This window comes from Salmo salar, chromosome 22 (assembly GCF_965601325.2).
Source record: "Salmo salar chromosome 22, fSalSal1, whole genome shotgun sequence".
Classification (NCBI taxonomy): Eukaryota; Metazoa; Chordata; class Actinopteri; order Salmoniformes; family Salmonidae; genus Salmo; species Salmo salar.
In genome coordinates, this window is record NC_138312.1 from 26318507 (window position 1) to 26337690 (window position 19184).

The window sequence follows — 19184 nt, forward strand, 5'->3', positions numbered from 1 at the left end:
AGGGAAGAAGGGATACACTAAAAAGAGAGAGGGATACAGGGGGAGGGAGGACAAATCAAGAGAGGCAGAGGGAGCAAGAAGTTGTTCTGACTCACACAATATGTGACTGGAAAGAAAAATCTTAACAGAGTTTGTTATTATATTATAAGTTCATGTCTGGTTTTACAGTATCTCAAGCTCAGTATTTTAGTTGTAATTTTGTATATTGCATGTGGGTTTATCTTAGTATTTTTGGGGCATAAAGACCTTTTTTGAATCTATGAGACTAAGTATATATTAGTAGTTCTTAGTTATGGCGTTGTTAGGATGGTTGATGCTCCTCGTGGTGTGTTTTGGGGCTCATATTGAACCAATCTTGGGCTCTAACAATGTGTACCACCGCTATCATAGAAGGATTTGCTATATGCCTAACTGCTTCCATGCATACAATGGGTACAACATTGGGTATCATGTACCAGGTGAGTGCTACAGTACATTCCACATTTATGTGGTTATGTCTACCCTTGCATGGACAATACTGCCTGTAAATGATATCTCAGTGGGTTTATGTCATGTAGAGGTACAGACTGTTACGCTGCTGTTGGCTTGGAGTCATTGTAACTGAATGAAAAGATACCTTATGATTAACCTGTTGAGGACAGACGTTCCGCTAGCGGAACCCCGTTCCGCCTGTGGAACCCCTAGCCAACAGCCAATGGCATCGCACGGCGCGAAATACAAAACCAACTAAAATACCACAATTCAATTTTCTCAAACAATCAACTATTTTACACCATTTTAAAGATAAGACTCTCGTTAACCTGTTGGGGCTAGGGGGCAGTATTTGCATGGCCGGATAAAAAACGTACCCGATTTAAACTGGTTATTACTCTTGCCCAGAAATGAGAATATGCATATAATTAGTAGATTTGGATAGAAAACACTCGAATGGTGTCTGTGAGTATAACAGAACTCATATGGCAGGCCAAAACCTGAGAAGATTCCATACAGGAAGTGCCCTGTCTGACAATTTATCGTCCTTCTGTTGCATCTCTATCGAAAATACAGCATCTGTGCTGTAACGTGACATTTTCTAAGGCTTCCATTGGCTCTCAGAAGGCGCCAGAAAGTGTAATGGGGTGTCTGCTGTCTCTGGGCGAAGAACAGCAGGAGAATTTGTGAGTGGTCAGCCTAGGGACAGTGACACTGGAGATGCGCGTTCATGAGAATTCTCAAATGTTTTCTTTCAGCCTTTGAATGAATACAACGTCGCCCGGTTGAAATATTATCGCTATTTTATGAGAAAAATAGCATAAAAATTGATTTTAAACAGCGTTTGACATGCTTCGAAGTACGGTAATGGAATATTTTGAATTTTTTGGTCAGGAAATGCGCTCGCGCGTCACCCTTCGGATAGTGACCTGAACGCATGAACAAAACGGAGGTATTTGGATATAACTATGGATTATTTGGAACCAAAACAACATTTGTTGTTGAAGTAGAAGTCCTGGGAGTGCATTCTGACAAAGAACAGCAAAGGTAATCCAATTTTTCTAATAGTAATTCTGAGTTTGGTGAGCCCCAAACTTGGTGGGTGTCAAAATAGCTAGCCGTGATGGCCGGGCTATGTACTCAGAATATTGCAAAATGTGCTTTCGCCGAAAAGCTATTTTAAAATCTGACATCGCGATTGCATAAAGGAGTTCTGTATCTATAATTCTTAAAATAATTATTTATTTTGTGAACGTTAATCATGAGTAATTTAGTAAATTCACTGGAAGTTTGCGGTGGGTATGCTAGTTCTGAACATCACATGCTAATGTAAAAAGCTGGTTTTTGATATAAATATGAACTTGATTGAACAAAACATGCATGTATTGTATAACATAATGTCCTAGGAGTGTCATCTGATGAAGATCATCAAAGGTTAGTGCTGCATTTAGTTGTGGTTTTGGTTTTTGTGACATATATGCTTGCTTTGAAAATAGCTGTGTGATTCTTTTTGTCAGGGTACTCTTCTGACATAATGTAATGTTTTGCTTTCGCTGTAAAGCCTTTTTGAAATCGGACAATTGTGCATAATGTCTAATGTCATGTCTTGCACGGCAAAGCAGACAGATTCTCAGTGTTATGAGTCCACTCCTACTGTAGAGATGTCAGGGCTGGTGCCCTTGTGTGTAGCCTGGCACTGCTCACATGACTTCAGTAGAAGATTGGAACATGGGAGGCTTCCACTTATCAGTGGAGAGATAACCAATGTTAAGTAATAATTACACAATATGACAGATCTTGTCAGTAAAAGTAATGACTGCAGCTCTGGAAGATGGACAGTCATATCCAGGTTTAGGTGGCTAGGTCTAATAATTTTGCCCTAGCACTACACAACTACACAGATATTAGTTAAACTATAATGTTTTTGTCCTTTTCATTCACTTAAATGTCTCTTTTTTCAACATTCTAAAGCTCCCCATTGTGACATCATCACTTCCAACTTCCATTCACTGTAAATACAACATCAGCTACTTTGACCACTTTGCCAAACTCTTACACCAAATGTTAGTGTATGGCATCTTCCTCTACTTCTCTGCTATTCAAATCTGAAATAATAACATGATTATCTGGTACTGATCAAACGTTACAGCTGTTTAAGTGACCGCATCAACAACATTTTCTGAAACTTTTTTTTAAACCGCTGACATTTTGACCACTTTTCCAACAAGTTTGTCAAAAGCTTAGGGGGTATGACATCTTGGTCTACTTCTCTGCTATTCAAATCTGGAATCGGAACAGAAATATCTTCTACATATCTAATGACACAGCTCTTTTAGTAAACGCATCAACAACTTTTTGTCTTAATTTTTTCAAACAACTGCCGTTTTGACAGCTTTCCCAGCACTTTAGACAAGGAATTAGAGAGGTATGATGTCTTGGTCTACTTCTCTGCTACCAATCAAGAGGTACAGCTGTTTTAGGAACTACATCAACTAACTTCCCACTGTTGAATGAACTGCCATGGAACTTATTAGAACTTTCAAATAACAATAATCGGGGAGCACATTCTAATCATTAAACAAAGTAAAAATTGTGACATTTGACACTAATCGGGTACTTTGATCACTTTTCTCAACAACACGTCATAGACAAAAACGTAAAGGGAATGGCACCTTTAAAACTTCTTCCACTACCACAAAACTACTTGTAAAGAGTTAAAGCAAGTCCCACCAATTTTTGTTAATGGATAATTACCATCTAGTTTATTGCTTTTGATTAATATCACAGAACTGAGAATCAGCTACAAACCATGTAGATTTCATGCTTGATTGCAGAAATGATGGAAAAATCCCAAACAGTTTTTTTTCCATGAAGAGGCTAGACAACAGTGTGATCAAGGCTGTGGTGGGTACTGGCCTAATGGCTGCTGTAAGCCAGTGGCAGCTGAGGCTTTGGCTCCATTCTCTGTGGGGTCATGTTTTAGACATGGAAACCAGCCTGGAAGGCTTTTATAGTGCGCTATAGTCCATCGGGAAAGAGCTCCACATCTTTGGAGTGATTTCATTAAAAACCAAAACCAAACAAAAGCATGCTGCTTGGACGGAAAAGAGAGCACTCCTACAGTATGCCTGCCAGCTTTCCTGAATGGAACCGAGCTGAAGTTTGGCAGCAGTTTGGAGCTGAATTGGTGTAATGTGTAGGGCATGTACTCTCTCCCAAAACACCATCGTAAAAGATGTGGGAACTCCGTGTCCTGAGGTGTCTCCAATGGGAGTGGATGGGTTCATCTATAGACAGAACTAGAGATGAGGAATTCTGGTAGTGTAGGATGTACAGTACAGTAAGGACTGATATAGTTGCATGCTTCTCTAACCCACTGCACAGTGCACACTATGGCTTGGATAAAATGTGGTTCTGAATATACAGTATTTATATCTGATCTCTTACAAGCAGCAAAGCCAAGGAGAAATATACATAATATCTCCCTCTCCATTGTGTGGGTACTGTATCCCCAGGGGAGGGCTGCTGTTCCCTCCCGGAATCCCAGGCCCACTGTGATCATTGCTGTTCTGGAGGTGGTCACAGGTTGTTTGTGTGTCCTTCTATCTGCTTTCATGTAAGACAGACAGCTCTGGGTTAGCGTGTAATGATGGCGATGGAGCACAGCTGTACCAGTCCAGATCCCTCATAGCGTGCCACCAGGCAGGGCTTTGGAAGGGGAGGGCTCTCTCCTTCTGGTACTGTCTCTCTGGATCTCATCTCCTCCTCCATGGCTCCAAGTGCATGAAAAGAGAACACTTGATCATGTTAGGCACAGTTAACCTCTCTTGGGGAGGTGGGACCCACGGTTCACACTATTCAACAGCCAGTGAAAAATCAGAGTGCCAAATTCAAAACCACAAAATGTCATAATTCAAAGTTCTCAAACATACAACTATTTTACACCATTTTAAAGATATACGTCTCCTTAATGTAACCACATTGTCCGATTTCAAAAAGGCTTTACGGCGAAAGCATAAAGTTAGATTATGTTAGGACAGTTTCAACCCAAGAAAAACCACACAGCCATTTTCCTAGCAAGGACAGGCGTCACAAAAACCAGAAAACCAGCTAAAATGATGCACTAACCTTTGACGATCTTCATCAGATGACACTCCTAGGACATCATGTTACACAATACATGCATTTTTTCTTCGATCAAGTTCATATTTATATCCAAAAATAGCATTTTACATTGCCGCGTGATGTTCAGAAAATATTTTGGCTCCAATACCTCCGGTGAATCAGCACAACAATTTACAAAAATACTCATCATAAACGTTGATAAAATATTAAACTGTTATTCAAAGAATTATAGATGAACATCTCCTTTATGCAACCGCTGTGACAGATTTCAAAGAAGCTTCACGGGGAAAGCACACTTTGCAATAATCTGAGTACTGCGCTCAGAAAAAGACATCAAGCAATACAGATACCCGCCATTTTGGAGTCATCTAAAATCATAAATAGCATTAGAAATATTCACTTACCTTTGATGATCTTCATCAGAAGGCACTTCCAGGAATCCCAGGTCCACAATAAATGTTGTTTTGTTCAATAAAGTCAAATCAAATCAAATTTATTTTTATATAGCCCTTCGTACATCAGCTGATATTCTCAAAGTGCTGTACAGAAACCCAGCCTAAAACCCCAAACAGCAAGCAAAGCATGTGAAAGAAGCACGGTGGCTAGGAAAAACTCCCTAGGAAAAACTCCCTAGAAAGGCCAAAAACCTAGGAAGAAACCTAGAGAGGAACCAGGCTATGAGGGGTGGCCAGTCCTCTTCTGGCTGTGCAGGGTGGATATTATAACAGAACATGGTCAAGATGTTAAAATGTTAAAATGTTCATAAATGACCAGCATGGTCAAATAATAATAATCATAGTAGTTGTCGAGGGTGCAACAAGCACGTCCGGTGAACAGGTCAGGGTTCCATAGCCGCAGGCAGAACAGTTGAAACTGGAGCAGCAGCACGGCCAGGTGGACTGGGGACAGCAAGGAGTCATCATACCAGGTAGTCCTGAGGCATGGTCCTAGGGCTCAGGTCCTCCGAGAGAAAGACAGAAAGAGAGAAAGAGAGAATTAGAGAGAGCATATTTAAATACACACAGGACACCGGATAAGACAAGAGAAATACTCCAGATGTAACAGACTGACCCTAGCCCCCCGACACATAAACTACTGCAGCATAAATACTGGAGGCTGAGACAGGAGGGATCAGAAGACACTGTGGCCCCATCTGATGATACCCCCGGACAGGGCCAAACAGGCAGGATATAACCCCACCCACTTTGCCAAAGCACAGCCCCCACACCACTAGAGGGATGTCTCCAACCACCAACTTACCGTCCTAAGACAAGGCCGAGTATAACCCACAACGATCTCCGCCATGGCACAACCCAAAGGGGGGGGCGCCAACCCAGACAGGAAGACCACGTCAGTGACTCAACCCACTCAAGTGACGCACCCCTCCCATGGACGGCATGGAAGAACACCAGTAGGCCAGTGACTCAGCCCCTGTAAAAGGGTTAGAGGCAGAGAATCCCAGTGGAAAGGGGAACCGGCAAGGCAGAGACAGCAAGGGCGGTTCGTTGCTCCAGCCTTTCCGTTCACCTTCACACTCCTGGGCCAGACTATACTTAATCATAGGACCTACTGAAGAGATAAGTCTTCAGTAAAGACTTAAAGGTTGAGACTGAGTCTGCGTCTCTCACATTGGTAGGCAGACCATTCCATAAAAATGGAGCTCTATAGGAGAAAGCCCTACCTCCAGCCGTTTGCTTAGAAATTCTAGGGACAATTAGGAGGCCTGCGTCTTGTGACCGTAGCGTACGTGTAGGTATGTACGGCAGGACCAAATCGGAAAGATAGGTAGGAGCAAGCCCATGTAATGCTTTGTAGGTTAGCAGTAAAACCTTGAAATCAGCCCTTGCCTTAACAGGAAGCCAGTGTAGGGAGGCTAGCACTGGAGTAATATGATCAAATTTTTTGGTTCTAGTCAGGATTCTAGCAGCCGTATTTAGCACTAACTGAAGTTTATTTAGTGCTTTATCCGGGTAGCCGGAAAGTAGAGCATTGCAGTAGTCCAGCCTAGAAGTAACAAAAGCATGGATTAATTTTTCTGCGTCATTTTTGGACAGAAAATTTCTGATTTTTGCAATGTTACGTAGATGGAAAAAAGCTGTCCTTGAAACAGTCTTGATATGTTCTTCAAAAGAGAGATCAGGGTCCAGAGTAACGCCGAGGTCCTTCACAGTTTTATTTGAGACGACTGTACAACCATCCAGATTAATTGTCAGATTCAACAGAAGATCTCTTTGTTTCTTGTGACCTAGAACAAGCATCTCTGTTTTGTCCGAGTTTAAAAGTAGAAAGTTTGCAGCCATCCACTTCTTTATGTCTGAAACACAGGCTTCTAGCGAGGGCAATTTTGGGGCTTCACCATGTTTCATTGAAATGTACAGCTGTGTGTCGTCCACATAGCAGTGAAATTTAACATTATGTTTTCGAATGACATCCCCAAGAGGTAAAATATATAGTGGAAACAATAGTGGTCCTAAAACGGAACCTTGAGGAACACCGAAATTTACAATTGATTTGTCAGAGGACAAACCATTCACAGAGACAAACTGATATCTTTCCGACAGATAAGATCTAAACCAGGCCAGAACTTGTCCATGTAGACCAATTTGGGTTTCCAATCTCTCCAAAAGAATGTGGTGATCGATGGTATCAAAAGCGGCACTAAGATCTAGGAGCACGAGGACAGATGCAGAGCCTCGGTCTGACGTCATTAAAAGGTCATTTACCACCTTCACAAGTGCAGTCTCAGTGCTATGATGGGGTCTAAAACCAGACTGAAGCGTTTCGTATACATTGTTTGTCTTCAGGAAGGCAGTGAGTTGCTGTGCAACAGCTTTTTCTAAAAATTTTGAGAGGAATGGAAGATTCGATATAGGCCGATATTTTTTTATAATTTCTGGATCAAGATTCGGCTTTTTCAAGAGAGGCTTTATTACTGCCACTTTTAGTGAGCTTGGTACACATCCGGTGGATAGAGAGACGTTTATTATGTTCAACATAGGAGGGCCAAGCACAGGAAGCAGCTCTTTCAGTAGTTTAGTTGGAATAGGGTCCAGTATGCAGCTTGAGGGTTTGGAGGCCATGATTATTTTCATCATTGCGTCAAGAGATATAGTACTAAAACACTTTAGTATCTCCCTTGATCCTAGGTCCTGGCAGAGTTGTGTAGACTCAGGACAATGGAGCTTTGGAGGAATACCCAGATTTAAAGAGGAGTCTGTAATTTGCTTTCTAATGATCATGATCTTTTCCTCAAAGAAGTTCATAAATTTATTACTGCTGAAGTGAAAGCCATCCTCCATTTGCGAAGGCTGCTTTTTAGTTAGCTTTGCGACAGTATCAAAAAGAAATTTCGGATTGTTCTTATTTTCCTCAATTAAGTTGGAAAAATAGGATGATCGAGCAGCAGTAAGGGCTCTTCGATACTGCACGGTACTGTCTTTCCAAGCTAGTCGGAAGACTTCCAGTTTGGTGTGGCGCCATTTCCGTTCCAATTTTCTGGAAGCTTTCTTCAGAGCTCGTGTATTTTCTGTATACCAGGGAGCTAGTTTCTTATGACAGATGTTTTTAGTTTTTAGGGGTGCAACTGCATCTAGGGTATTGCGCAAGGTTAAATTGAGTTCCTCGGTTAGGTGGTTAACTGATTTTTGTCCTCTGACGTCCTTGGGTAGGCAGAGGCAGTCTGGAAGGGCATCAAGGAATCTTTGGGTTGTCTGAGAATTTATAGCACGACTTTTAATGCTCCTTGGTTGGGGTCTGAGCAGATTATTTGTTGCAATTGCAAACGTAATAAAATGGTGGTCCGATAGTCCAGGATTATGAGGAAAAACATTTAGATCCACAACATTTATTCCATGGGACAAAACTAGGTCCAGAGTATGACTGTGGCAGTGAGTAGGTCCAGAGACATGTTGGACAAAACCCACTGAGTCGATAATGGCTCCGAAAGCCTTTCGGAGTGGGTCTGTGGACTTTTCCATGTGAATGTTAAAGTCACCAAAAATTAGAATATTATCTGCTATGACTACAAGATCCGATAGGAATTCAGGGAACTCAGTGAGGAACACTGCATATGGCCCAGGAGGCCTGTAAACAGTAGCTATAAAAAGTGATTGAGTAGGCTGCATAGATTTCATGACTAGAAGCTCAAAAGACGAAAACGTCATTGTTTTTTTTTTTGTAAATTGAAATTTGCTATCGTAAATGTTAGCAACACCTCCGCCTTTGCCGGATGCACGGGGGGTATGGTCACTAGTGTAACCAGGGGGTGAGGCCTCATTTAACACAGTAAATTCATCAGGCTTAAGCCATGTTTCAGTCAGGCCAATCACATCAAGATTATTATCAGTGATTAGTTCATTGACTATAACTGCCTTGGAAGTGAGGGATCTAACATTAAGTAACCCAATTTTGAGATGTGAGGTATCACAATCTCTTTCAATAATGGCAGGAATGGAGGAGGTCTTTATACTAGTGAGATTGCTAAAGCGATCACCGCCATTTTTAATTTTGCCCAACCTAGATCGAGGCACAGACACGGTCTCAATGGGGAAAGCTGAGCTGACTACGCTGACTGTGCTAGTGGCAGACTCCACTAAGCTGGCAGGCTGGCTAACAGCCTGCTGCCTGGCCTGCACCCTATTTCATTGTGGAGCTAGAGGAGTTAGAGCCCTGTCTATGTTCGTAGATAAGATGAGAGCACCCCTCCAGCTAGGATGGAGTCCGTCACTCCTCAACAGGCCAGGCTTGGTCCTGTTTGTGGGTGAGTCCCAGAAAGAGGGCCAATTATCTACAAATTCTATCTTTTGGGAGGGGCAGAAAACAGTTTTCAACCAGCGATTGAGTTGTGAGACTCTGCTGTAGAGCTCATCACTCCCCCTAACTGGGAGGGGGCCAGAGACAATTAACCTCTATGGGCTAGGTGGGACGCAAGCGTCCCACCCGTGGTGCACTCCATCAACAGCAGGTGCATTTCAAGAGCGGCAAATTTGAATCCAAATAAATGTCAAAATTCAAATTTTTCAAACATACAACTATTTTACACCCTTTGAAAGATAAACATCTCCTTAATCTAACCACGTTTCACGATTTCAAAAAGGTTTTATGGCGAAAGCATAAATTTAGAGTATGTTAGGACAGTACATTTACAAGAGTTGTGTGTAATGTTTTGTCAATTCAAAGACAGGGTCACCAAAACCATAAAACCAGCTAAAATGATGCACTGACCTTTTACAATCTCCATCAGATGACACTCCTAGGACATTATGTTAGACAATGCATGCATTTTTAGTTCTATCAAGTTCATATTTATATCCAAAAACAGCGTTTTACTATGGCATTGATGTTGAGGAAATCGTTTCCCTCCAATAACCGGCAGTCAAGTCAGCACCACAAATTAAATAATTAAAATTAGAAAACATTGGTAAAATATTATATTGTCATTTAAAGAATTATAGATTTACATCTCTTGAACGCAATCAACTTGCCAGATTTAAAAATAACCTTACTGGGAAATCACACTTTGCAATAATCTGAGCACTGCGCCCAGAAAAATACGCGTTGCGATACAGACTAGACGTCATGTTGGGGAGATCTAAAATCGAAAATACTATGTAAATAATCCATTACCTTTGATTCTCTTCATCAGATGTCACTTCCAGGTATCACAGGTCCATAACGAATGTAGTTTTGTTCAAAAAAGCTCATCATTTATGTCCAAAAATCTCCGTCTTGTTAGCACATGATCTAAGCCAGCCGGACTTCACTTCATGAACGAGGGGAAAAAATATATTTACGTTCGTTCAAACATGTCAAACGTTGTATAGCATAAATCATTAGGGCCTTTTTTAACCAGAACATGAATAATATTCAAGGTGGACGAATGCATTCTCTTTTATAACGTATTGGAACGAGGGTACCCAACATGAACTCGCGCGCCAGGTGTCTAATGGGCCATCATCGTTCCATGGCTCTTGTTCGGTCAGATCTCCCTCCAGAAGACTCAAAACACTTTGTAAAGGCTGGTGACATCTAGTGGAAGCAATAGGAAGTGCCAAAATATTCCTCAGCCCCTGTGTTTTTCAATGGCATAGGTTTAAAGGTAATACAACACATCAGGTATCCACTTCCTGTCAGAAAATGTCTCAGGGTTTTGCCTGCCAAATGAGTTCTGTTATACTCACAGACACCATTCAAACAGTTTTAGAAACTTTAGAGTGTTTTCTATCCATATATAATAAGTATATGCATATTCTAGTTACTGGGTAGGATTAGTAACCAGATTAAATCGGGTACATTTTTTTTATCAAGCCGTGCAAATACTGCCCCCTAGCCCTAACAGGTTAATCGATGCCGACACATCTTTCTAGCTGATTTACACGCTGAAGCTATGTTGCGCTTGGTGACCTCTGACTGTTTCATCCTAACATTGTTGGTGCCGACGTGGATAACAATATCTCTATACTCTCTACACTCGCCAGTTTTAGCTTTAGCCAGCACCGTCTTTAGATTAGCCTTAACGTCGGTAGCCCTGCCCCCTGGTAAACAGTGTATGATCGCTGGATGATTAGTTTTAAGTCTAATACTGCGGGTAATGGAGTCGCCAATGACTAGGGTTTTCAATTTGTCAGAGCTAATGGTGGGAGCCGTCGGCGTCTCAGACCCCACAACAGGAGGAGTAGAGACCAGAGAAGTCTCGGCCTCCGACTCCGACTCGCTTAATGGGGAGAACCGGTTGAAAGTTTCTGTCGGCTGAATAAGCGACACCGGTTGAGCATTCCTACAGCGTTTCCCTCCAGAAGCCATGAGAAAGATGTCCGGCTGCGGGGACCGTGCGAGGGGGTTTATACTAACGTTACTATCTGTACTTACTGGTGGCACAGACGCTGTTTCATCCTTTCCTACACTGAAATTACCCTTGCCTAACGATCGCGTCTGAAGCTGGGCTTGCAGCACAGCTATCCTTGCCGTAAGGCGATCGTTCTCCTGTATATTATAAGTACAACAACTGCAATTAGAAGGCATCATGTTAATGTTACTTAGCTTCGGCTGTTTGAAGTCCTGACGAACCATGTCCAGATAAAACCTCCGGGGTGAAAAAGTTGAATGAAAAAAGTTGAGTGAGGGAAAAAGTAAAAATATACGGTAATGAAAAAGTAAAAAACCGTCAGGTAGCAAAGTAAGATCGGCAACAAAACGCACGGTAGCATAAACAAGTCTGCAAGTTGTGACCGGAAACAGGAAACTGGAATGGCCGACACTGGTCCATAATTTATGTCCAAGTAGCTCCTTGTTGTTTGCGTGTTCAGTAAGCTACTCCAAGTGTAGGAAGCGCGGCCAAAATGTCACGATGAAAAGTCAAAAACAGTTATATTTACGTTCGTTCAAACATGTCAAACGTTGTATAGCATCAATCTTTAGGGCCTTTTTAACTTAGAACTTCAATAATATTCCAACCGAACGATTCCAGTGTCTTGAAAAACGTTTTGGAACACAGCGACCCCTCACGTGAACGAGCGCCAATGAACTCATGTCCTTACCTGAGTCAACAACTTCCAACTTCCTCTGTTCGCTCTCTGTTCACCATAGACGCCTCAAAAAATTTCTAAAGATTGTTGACATCTAGTGGAAGCCTTAGGAAGTGCAAAATGAACCCTAAGTCACTGTGTGTTCGATAGGCAATGACTTGAAAGGACTACAAGCACCAGATTTCACACTTCCTGGTTAGATTTTTCTCAGGTTTTTGCCTGCCATATGAATTCTGTTATACTCACAGACATCATTCAAACAGTTTTAGAAACTTCAGAGTGTTTTCTATCACAATACTAATGATATGCATATTGTAGTTCCTGGGCCCGAGTAGTAGGCCGTTTAATCTGGGTACGTTTTACTTCCGGCTGTGAAAATACTGCCCCCTACCCAAGAGAGGTTAAGTTACCATTGTAAAAGAGGATGTGCCAGCATGACAGTGTATTGACATTAGCCACAATGGGTACATTATTGTTCTGATTGAGGAGTCTTTTGTTGTTATGCAGGATTTTATGTGTGATGAATCTTCATTATTGCTGAATATTACAACTCGAATTGCCTTCAGTGCATAACACATGATTTCACAATTGCATAATGTTCACAATGCAAGGCACAACACAATGACATAATAAGAAGCAAACAATGGGAGGGGGTAACGTTACAGAAACTGTCTTCCTTTCTTTCCTTTAGTTTTTTTCACAGAGGTACAGCTGAATTCTTGAAATAGTTTCTTTTTGAAAATAAATGCTTTGTGAGTGGACTTACTGAACTCATCTGAGCAGCTCATAACTCACTCTGCAGTTATTTAAGCTGGCACCAGCCATCAGCTATTTTATGGTGTGTTATTTATGTTACAGACAGTCAGCGTGGCCAAAAACTGTTCACACTCACCTTTTAACGGTTCAATATGCTGACAACCCAAAATACATCATAGTGATTCACATCCCTGATATAATTACTGTACTAGACCTGAACACTGCAGATATATTATGTGTGTGTGTGTGCATGTGTGCATGCTTGCGTGTTAGGGAGAGAGAGAGAGCGAGAGAGAGAGAGAAAGAGAGAGAGCGAGGGAGCAATAAGTAACGTGTGAACTGGGAATGTTTTCAACAGTTTGATGTACTGTATTTTCTTGTTGAGTGTCTCATGGGGATTAATGTCTTAATTGCCGTGTTGATGGTGACAGACAGAATGTTACTAGTAAAAAACAGAACGGGTCACCTCTGATCTCGCTGTGGGTCTGGCCTACACTTTTTGGATTACCTTTGACCCTTACATGAGCCATGCCCCTGAGACTGAGAGAGTGAGTAAAGGAGTTTTGTGGGGGATTTAAATGTTCAGTAGTTGTTACACATGGAGGATTTGTTTGGGCACTGATGCACTGGCGGAGGATCTGTACCCTCATCCATCTTCCTCCTCCTTCTTAGAGGAGCATATCTTTCTCCTAAAGCTGTGTTTAAATTCCCGTTTCAGATAATGGAATCTTTCTGGAGTTTACTCTCCAGGAGTACTTTGCTGATAATGAGACAGCATTTAGGACAATTGCTCTAATTAGTGTGTGTGTGTGTGTGTGTGCACGTGTGCGCGTGTGCGCGTGTGGTGCATGCCCTGCAGATATTGATGAGTGCCAGGTCCACAACGGGGGCTGCCAGCACGGTTGCGTGAACTCCAGGGGCTCCTATCACTGTGAATGTAACCCAGGCTCTCGACTCCATGTGGATGGACGCACCTGCATTGGTGAGTAATATTAGCAACCAGCGGCCCATGAACCTGATAACCCTATGTCACGCATCATCATCATGATATATAAACCACAAACATATTGTGTCATTCAAGTCAGTGGAAGCTTTTGGAAATCCCAAGGTCGAGGTATGAGTAAGTATAGTCCTCATGAAAGGGAAAGGAAAGGTGATACATAGTCAGTTGTACAACTGAATGCATTCAACTGAAATGTGTCTTCCGCATTTAGCCCAACCCCTCTGAATCCGACTACAGTATAGAAAGGTCTCAGTTCAGTTGAAAAGATCATCTTGCTCAGTCTCAACTTGCACAGCAAGGAATGTATACAGAGCGTCATATTTGACGTTTAGAATGGAAGTGTATGCTGCTTTTCTTGGCTTTAAGACAATGTATATGATATTAGAGAGGATAGAGAGGAGGACCCTGGTGTCACTGACTACCTGTTGTGTGACGGCTGTGGTGTGATGATAATGACTGATTGCACTAATAATCACAGTGCTCAAGTGGACTGTCTCAGGGTTGATGCTTATCTGTGAGGTTGCATATCGTTCTCTTGACGGCGATCTGGGAACTGTGCTGTACCACTGGCTGAGAGAGAGAGTGAGAGAGAGAACGAGAGCGAGAGAGAGAGAGAGAGAGAGAGAGAGACAGAGAGAGAGAGAGAGACAGAGCGAGAGAGAGAGAGAGAGAGAGAGAGAGAGACAGAGAGCGAGAGAGCGAGAGAGAGAGAGAGAGAGAGAGAGACAGAGAGAGAGAGAGAGAGAGAGAGAGAGAGATGCATACTAGTAGCCACAGAGGCAGTAGAGGAAAGGAACACCAGATGTCTTCCCATATCAATTCAACATATCAGTTATTTTTTTATATCCAGCATATGGATTGACTGGAGAGGTCAGTCCTAACAAGGAGAGTATGTGGATGCATAAAGTGTCCAGTCAGTCAGATTATCAAAACACCATTAGAGGAGGAGGTCAATCAGAGGCTGGACCTGGTGTTTTCATCCAGAGATACTGTGGCTAACTGAGAGAGAAAGAGACATGTAAAAAGCAGAGATCAGTCAGTGTGCTGGCTCTCTGGCTTCACCTCATCAGCTCAGGAGGAGTGTCCTCCGCCATTGACGACCTTCCATCTGCTGTCTATGTGATTATTGGCCCTACAGGCATGATGATGGATCTTTAATCGGTCAGAGCAGAACAATTCACTGAGGTATTTAGCACAGTGTTTGTGTTGGTAACACTTCTGAGCTCGCACCCTTTCAGAAACAGCAAAGGACACAGAGTAGAGGTAGAGTAGGGTAGAAGCCTCGCTCCATTCAGATTTATATCTGAAAGAATACATTTCAAAACTGAAAAGGAACTCAGGAACAGTTTACAGTGCCCTCTCTCAAAATGTATTCTAAAAATGTATTGTCTGTCTGTCTGTGTCCAGCTATCCAATCATGTGGAATCAGTAATGGAGGATGTGAGCATTTCTGTGTACAGCAGTCCCTTGCTGCCTTCCGCTGCCACTGTAGAGCCAAATATGTGCTGGCTGAGGATGGCAAGCACTGCAAATGTGAGTATCCTCATCCACTGGCCGTTGCACACTACTGTGCACCTGACAGCACATGCACACTCTCTCACAGGTGATTAAATATATCCAAGCACCTGCCAAATACTGAAGTACCCTCAAGGTGAAGTCATTTGTGAGAAAACAACCTTTTGACCAATTACAAACAAATAAGAAATAAGCTCCCATGTCACATTACATGAGGTTTCCTTTCCTTCTCCCAGTGTGCCGTTGGGCTTCAGGGTTGACATGGGAAACTGCAGATGAAGTACGTTTAGTAGAAAGACTGCAGAGTGGGCAAGTTGACAGGCTGTGAAGTCACAAAACATGTGGTTTTCTCTTTTTCACCACAAATATGGGCTACATTACTGATCATAATCTTTGGCTGAGGTAATCATGAGTGCATACACAGAGAGCAGCTTTCAGTGCATGTTGAATGACAGGCAGCTAAAAGAGACAGTAGCCTGATACAGACATTAAACTAATCGTGACGTGTAACCCAGAGAGGCAGCTAGATATAAAGACGGATAACCATACTTGGAGGAGCTTCAAGCTGTAACTATGCCAGTCCCAAATAGCAATGTGATGGATGGATGGAGAGGGGAGAGTGTAGGCAAGATACAAATCAAATCAAATCAAATTTATTTATATAGCCCTTCTTACATCAGCTGATATCTCAAAGTGCTGTACAGAAACCCAGCCTAAAACCCCAAACAGCAAGCAATGCAGGTGTAGAAGCACAGTGGCTAGGAAAAACTCCCTAGAAAGGCCAAAACCTAGGAAGAAACCTAGAGAGGAACCAGGCTATGAGGGGTGGCCAGTCCTCTTCTGGCTGTGCCGGGGGGAGATTATAACAGCACATGGCCAAGATGTTCAAATGTTCATAAATGACCAGCATGGTCAAATAATGATATTCACAGTTGTCGAGGGTGCAACAAGTCAGCACCTCAAGAGTAAATGTCAGTTGGCTTTTCATAGCCGATCATTGAGAGTATCTCTACCGCTCCTGCTGTCTCTAGAGAGTTGAAAACAGCAGGTCTGGGACAGGTAGCACGTCCGGTGAACAGGTCAGGGTTCCATAGCCGCAGGCAGAACAGTTGAAACTGGAGCAGCAGCACGGCTAGGTGGACTGGGGACAGCAAGGAGTCATCATGTCAGGTGGTCCTGAGGCATGGTCCTAGGGCTCAGGTCCTCCGAGAGAGAGAAAGAGAGAAAGAGAAAATTAGAGAGAGCATACTTAAATTCACACAGGACACCGGATAAGACAGGAGAAATACTCCAGATATAACAGACTGACCCTAGCCCCCCGACACATAAACTACTGCAGCATAAATACTGGAGGCTGAGACAGGAGGGGTCAGGAGACACTGTGGCCCCATCTGACGATACCCCCGGACAGGGCCAAACAGGAAGGATATAACCCCACCCACTTTGCCAAAGCACAGCCCCCACACCACTAGAGGGATACCTTCAACCACCAACTTACCATCCTGAGACAAGGCCGAGTATAGCCCACAAAGATCTTCGCCACAGCACAACCCAAGGGGGGGCGCCAACAAGCCATTTTTTATAGTGTTAGGGGAAGGGTATTTCAGAATCCAAGGTGTCCTTTAGGTCCAAGGGTTTGTCTTAACACTGTACATTCATAGCTGCCAATAATTAATGTCCAACAGGATGTCTAAGTTTGACTTCCTTCCATTCAGGAGATGAGACATTACATTGTTGTGAATCAGACCCTAATTTGAAGTGTTCACTCATCTTTCATGTTTTCCCTCAACATTAGTTCACATTGTACTCTGGCAACACAAAGCTCAGCCATGGATTGTCTGGGCAGCAGAGTCCTCCTTTCTCTCTCTCTCTCTCTTTTTCTCTCTCTCTCTCTCTCTCTCTCTCTCTCTCTCTCTCTCTCTCTCTCTCGCTCTCTTTCTCTCTCTCTCTCAGGGAGGTAGGATTATGATTTTACAATAAGAACTGTCTTTTAGACGTTTTTACGCTGTAATGGTTGGCCAGGACCAGCTTTCTCTAATTTCTGCAGGCACAACTATGCAGAAAAATACTCATCCCAGTGTAGTTGGGCCTTTGTCTTGAGTGGTTATGTCAGTATGTATTTGTTCAGTATACTGTATGAGATGTACCTCTGCATTTTAGATGAATGTCCTCAAAAAAATTCAACACTGTTTGTAATCATTGTCTCCTGTGTTACAGTGGAGAATCCATGTCTAGATAAGAATGGTGGCTGCCAGCATGACTGTCTTGTTGATCGTGGCAAGGCCCACTGTGAATGTAGAAATGGGTACAAGCTGGCAGAGGACAGGAAGACCTGTGATGGTAAAAAAGATGTCCGTCTTTTGATTACTGCACTACTGTTCATACAGGGCCAATCATGTCTCTGTATTTAAGTTCTAGTATAGATCTGTATAGACACTTTGTTTATCTGTCCCAGATATTGATGAGTGTGAGTCGGAGCAGACGGGCTGTGCTCATGGCTGCCACAACACCCTGGGCTCCTTCGCCTGTGTGTGTGACACTGCCTACGAGATGGGAGCAGACGGACGCCAATGCTATCGTGAGTTTGGCTCCTATAATCATCTCAATCTCTTTCATTATTTGACATGATCTGAAATATCTCAACCAGAAGTAATGGGAGTGTCATCTCATGTGTTTCTGTGTGACAGGAATTGAGATGGAGATTGTCAACAGCTGTGAGAGCAACAACGGAGGCTGCTCCCATCACTGCCAGCACTCCACCGGCGGCCCTGTCTGTAGCTGTAACCAGGGTTACCGACTGGAGGAGGACCTCAAGACCTGTGTTGGTCAGTCTAGAGACTAACCTTCACCAGTCAGTCTAGAGACTAAACTTTACCATTCAGTCTAGAGACTAACCTTTACCAGTCAGTCTAGAGACTAACCTTTACCATTCAGTCTAGAGACTAACCTTTACCAGTCAGTCTAGAGACTAACCTTTACCATTCAGTCTAGAGACTAACCTTTACCAGTCAGTCTAGAGACGAATCTTTACCATTCAGTCTAGAGACTAATCTTTACCAGTCAGTCTAGAGACTAATCTTTACCAGTCAGTCTAGAGGCTAACCTTTACCAGTCTTGAGACTAACTTCAAGCCTTCAGATCAGTTTAATACAAAACATATCCCAATATCATGATTCTCCCAGTGATGCTTTTTATTGTGTGTTTTGTTTGGCAGACCTGGACGAGTGTGGAGTGGGAAGCTCCTGCTGCAAGCAGGACTGTACCAACTACCCTGGGGGCTATGAGTGCTACTGCACAGCGGGATACCGCCTCAACTCAGATGGATGTAGCTGTGATGGTATGTTCTCCCCTCTAAAACCTCAGGATAGTGATTTAGTGGGGCACTCATTATACAATAATTGTTGAACCTGGATTGCTTCCAGTTGAACTCATATGTGTATATATGAGGCTGTAATATTAGAATTATGTTTGTATCTTTTGGTTTGCTGTACATTGTTTATTACATAAGAACATTGATTCAGAGCTAAATGTCAGTGATTTTGGCTATTTATATCAATTTACCTGACTGAGGAGCAGTGTTTTTGTAAAGTGACTGGACTGTGTGTGTGTGTTGTGTAGATGTGGATGAGTGTCTGGCGGCTAACGGTGGCTGTGATCACACGTGCCAGAACACCGCCGGCTCCTTCCAGTGTTTCTGCCGCAGAGGCTTTCGTCTGGACGAGGACCGGCACTCCTGTGAACGTGAGTTCCACCAATCAAATGAGATGTTGTTGCTTAGAGCCACACCACCA

At 42.9% G+C, this 19184-nt stretch overlaps 1 protein-coding gene across 1 annotated transcript in view; it reads left to right on the plus strand.

The window, feature by feature from the left end:
* Positions 1-19184, plus strand: part of LOC106582957 (uncharacterized) — a 96957-nt gene that overhangs the window by 66931 nt on the left and 10842 nt on the right. Inside the window, exons 6-12 of the mRNA XM_014166599.3 lie at positions 13735-13857; positions 15286-15411; positions 17611-17733; positions 17849-17971; positions 18081-18218; positions 18608-18730; positions 19012-19134. Of these exons, the coding sequence (XP_014022074.3) occupies positions 13735-13857; positions 15286-15411; positions 17611-17733; positions 17849-17971; positions 18081-18218; positions 18608-18730; positions 19012-19134 (879 nt within the window). The remainder of the gene's footprint in view (positions 1-13734; positions 13858-15285; positions 15412-17610; positions 17734-17848; positions 17972-18080; positions 18219-18607; positions 18731-19011; positions 19135-19184) is intronic.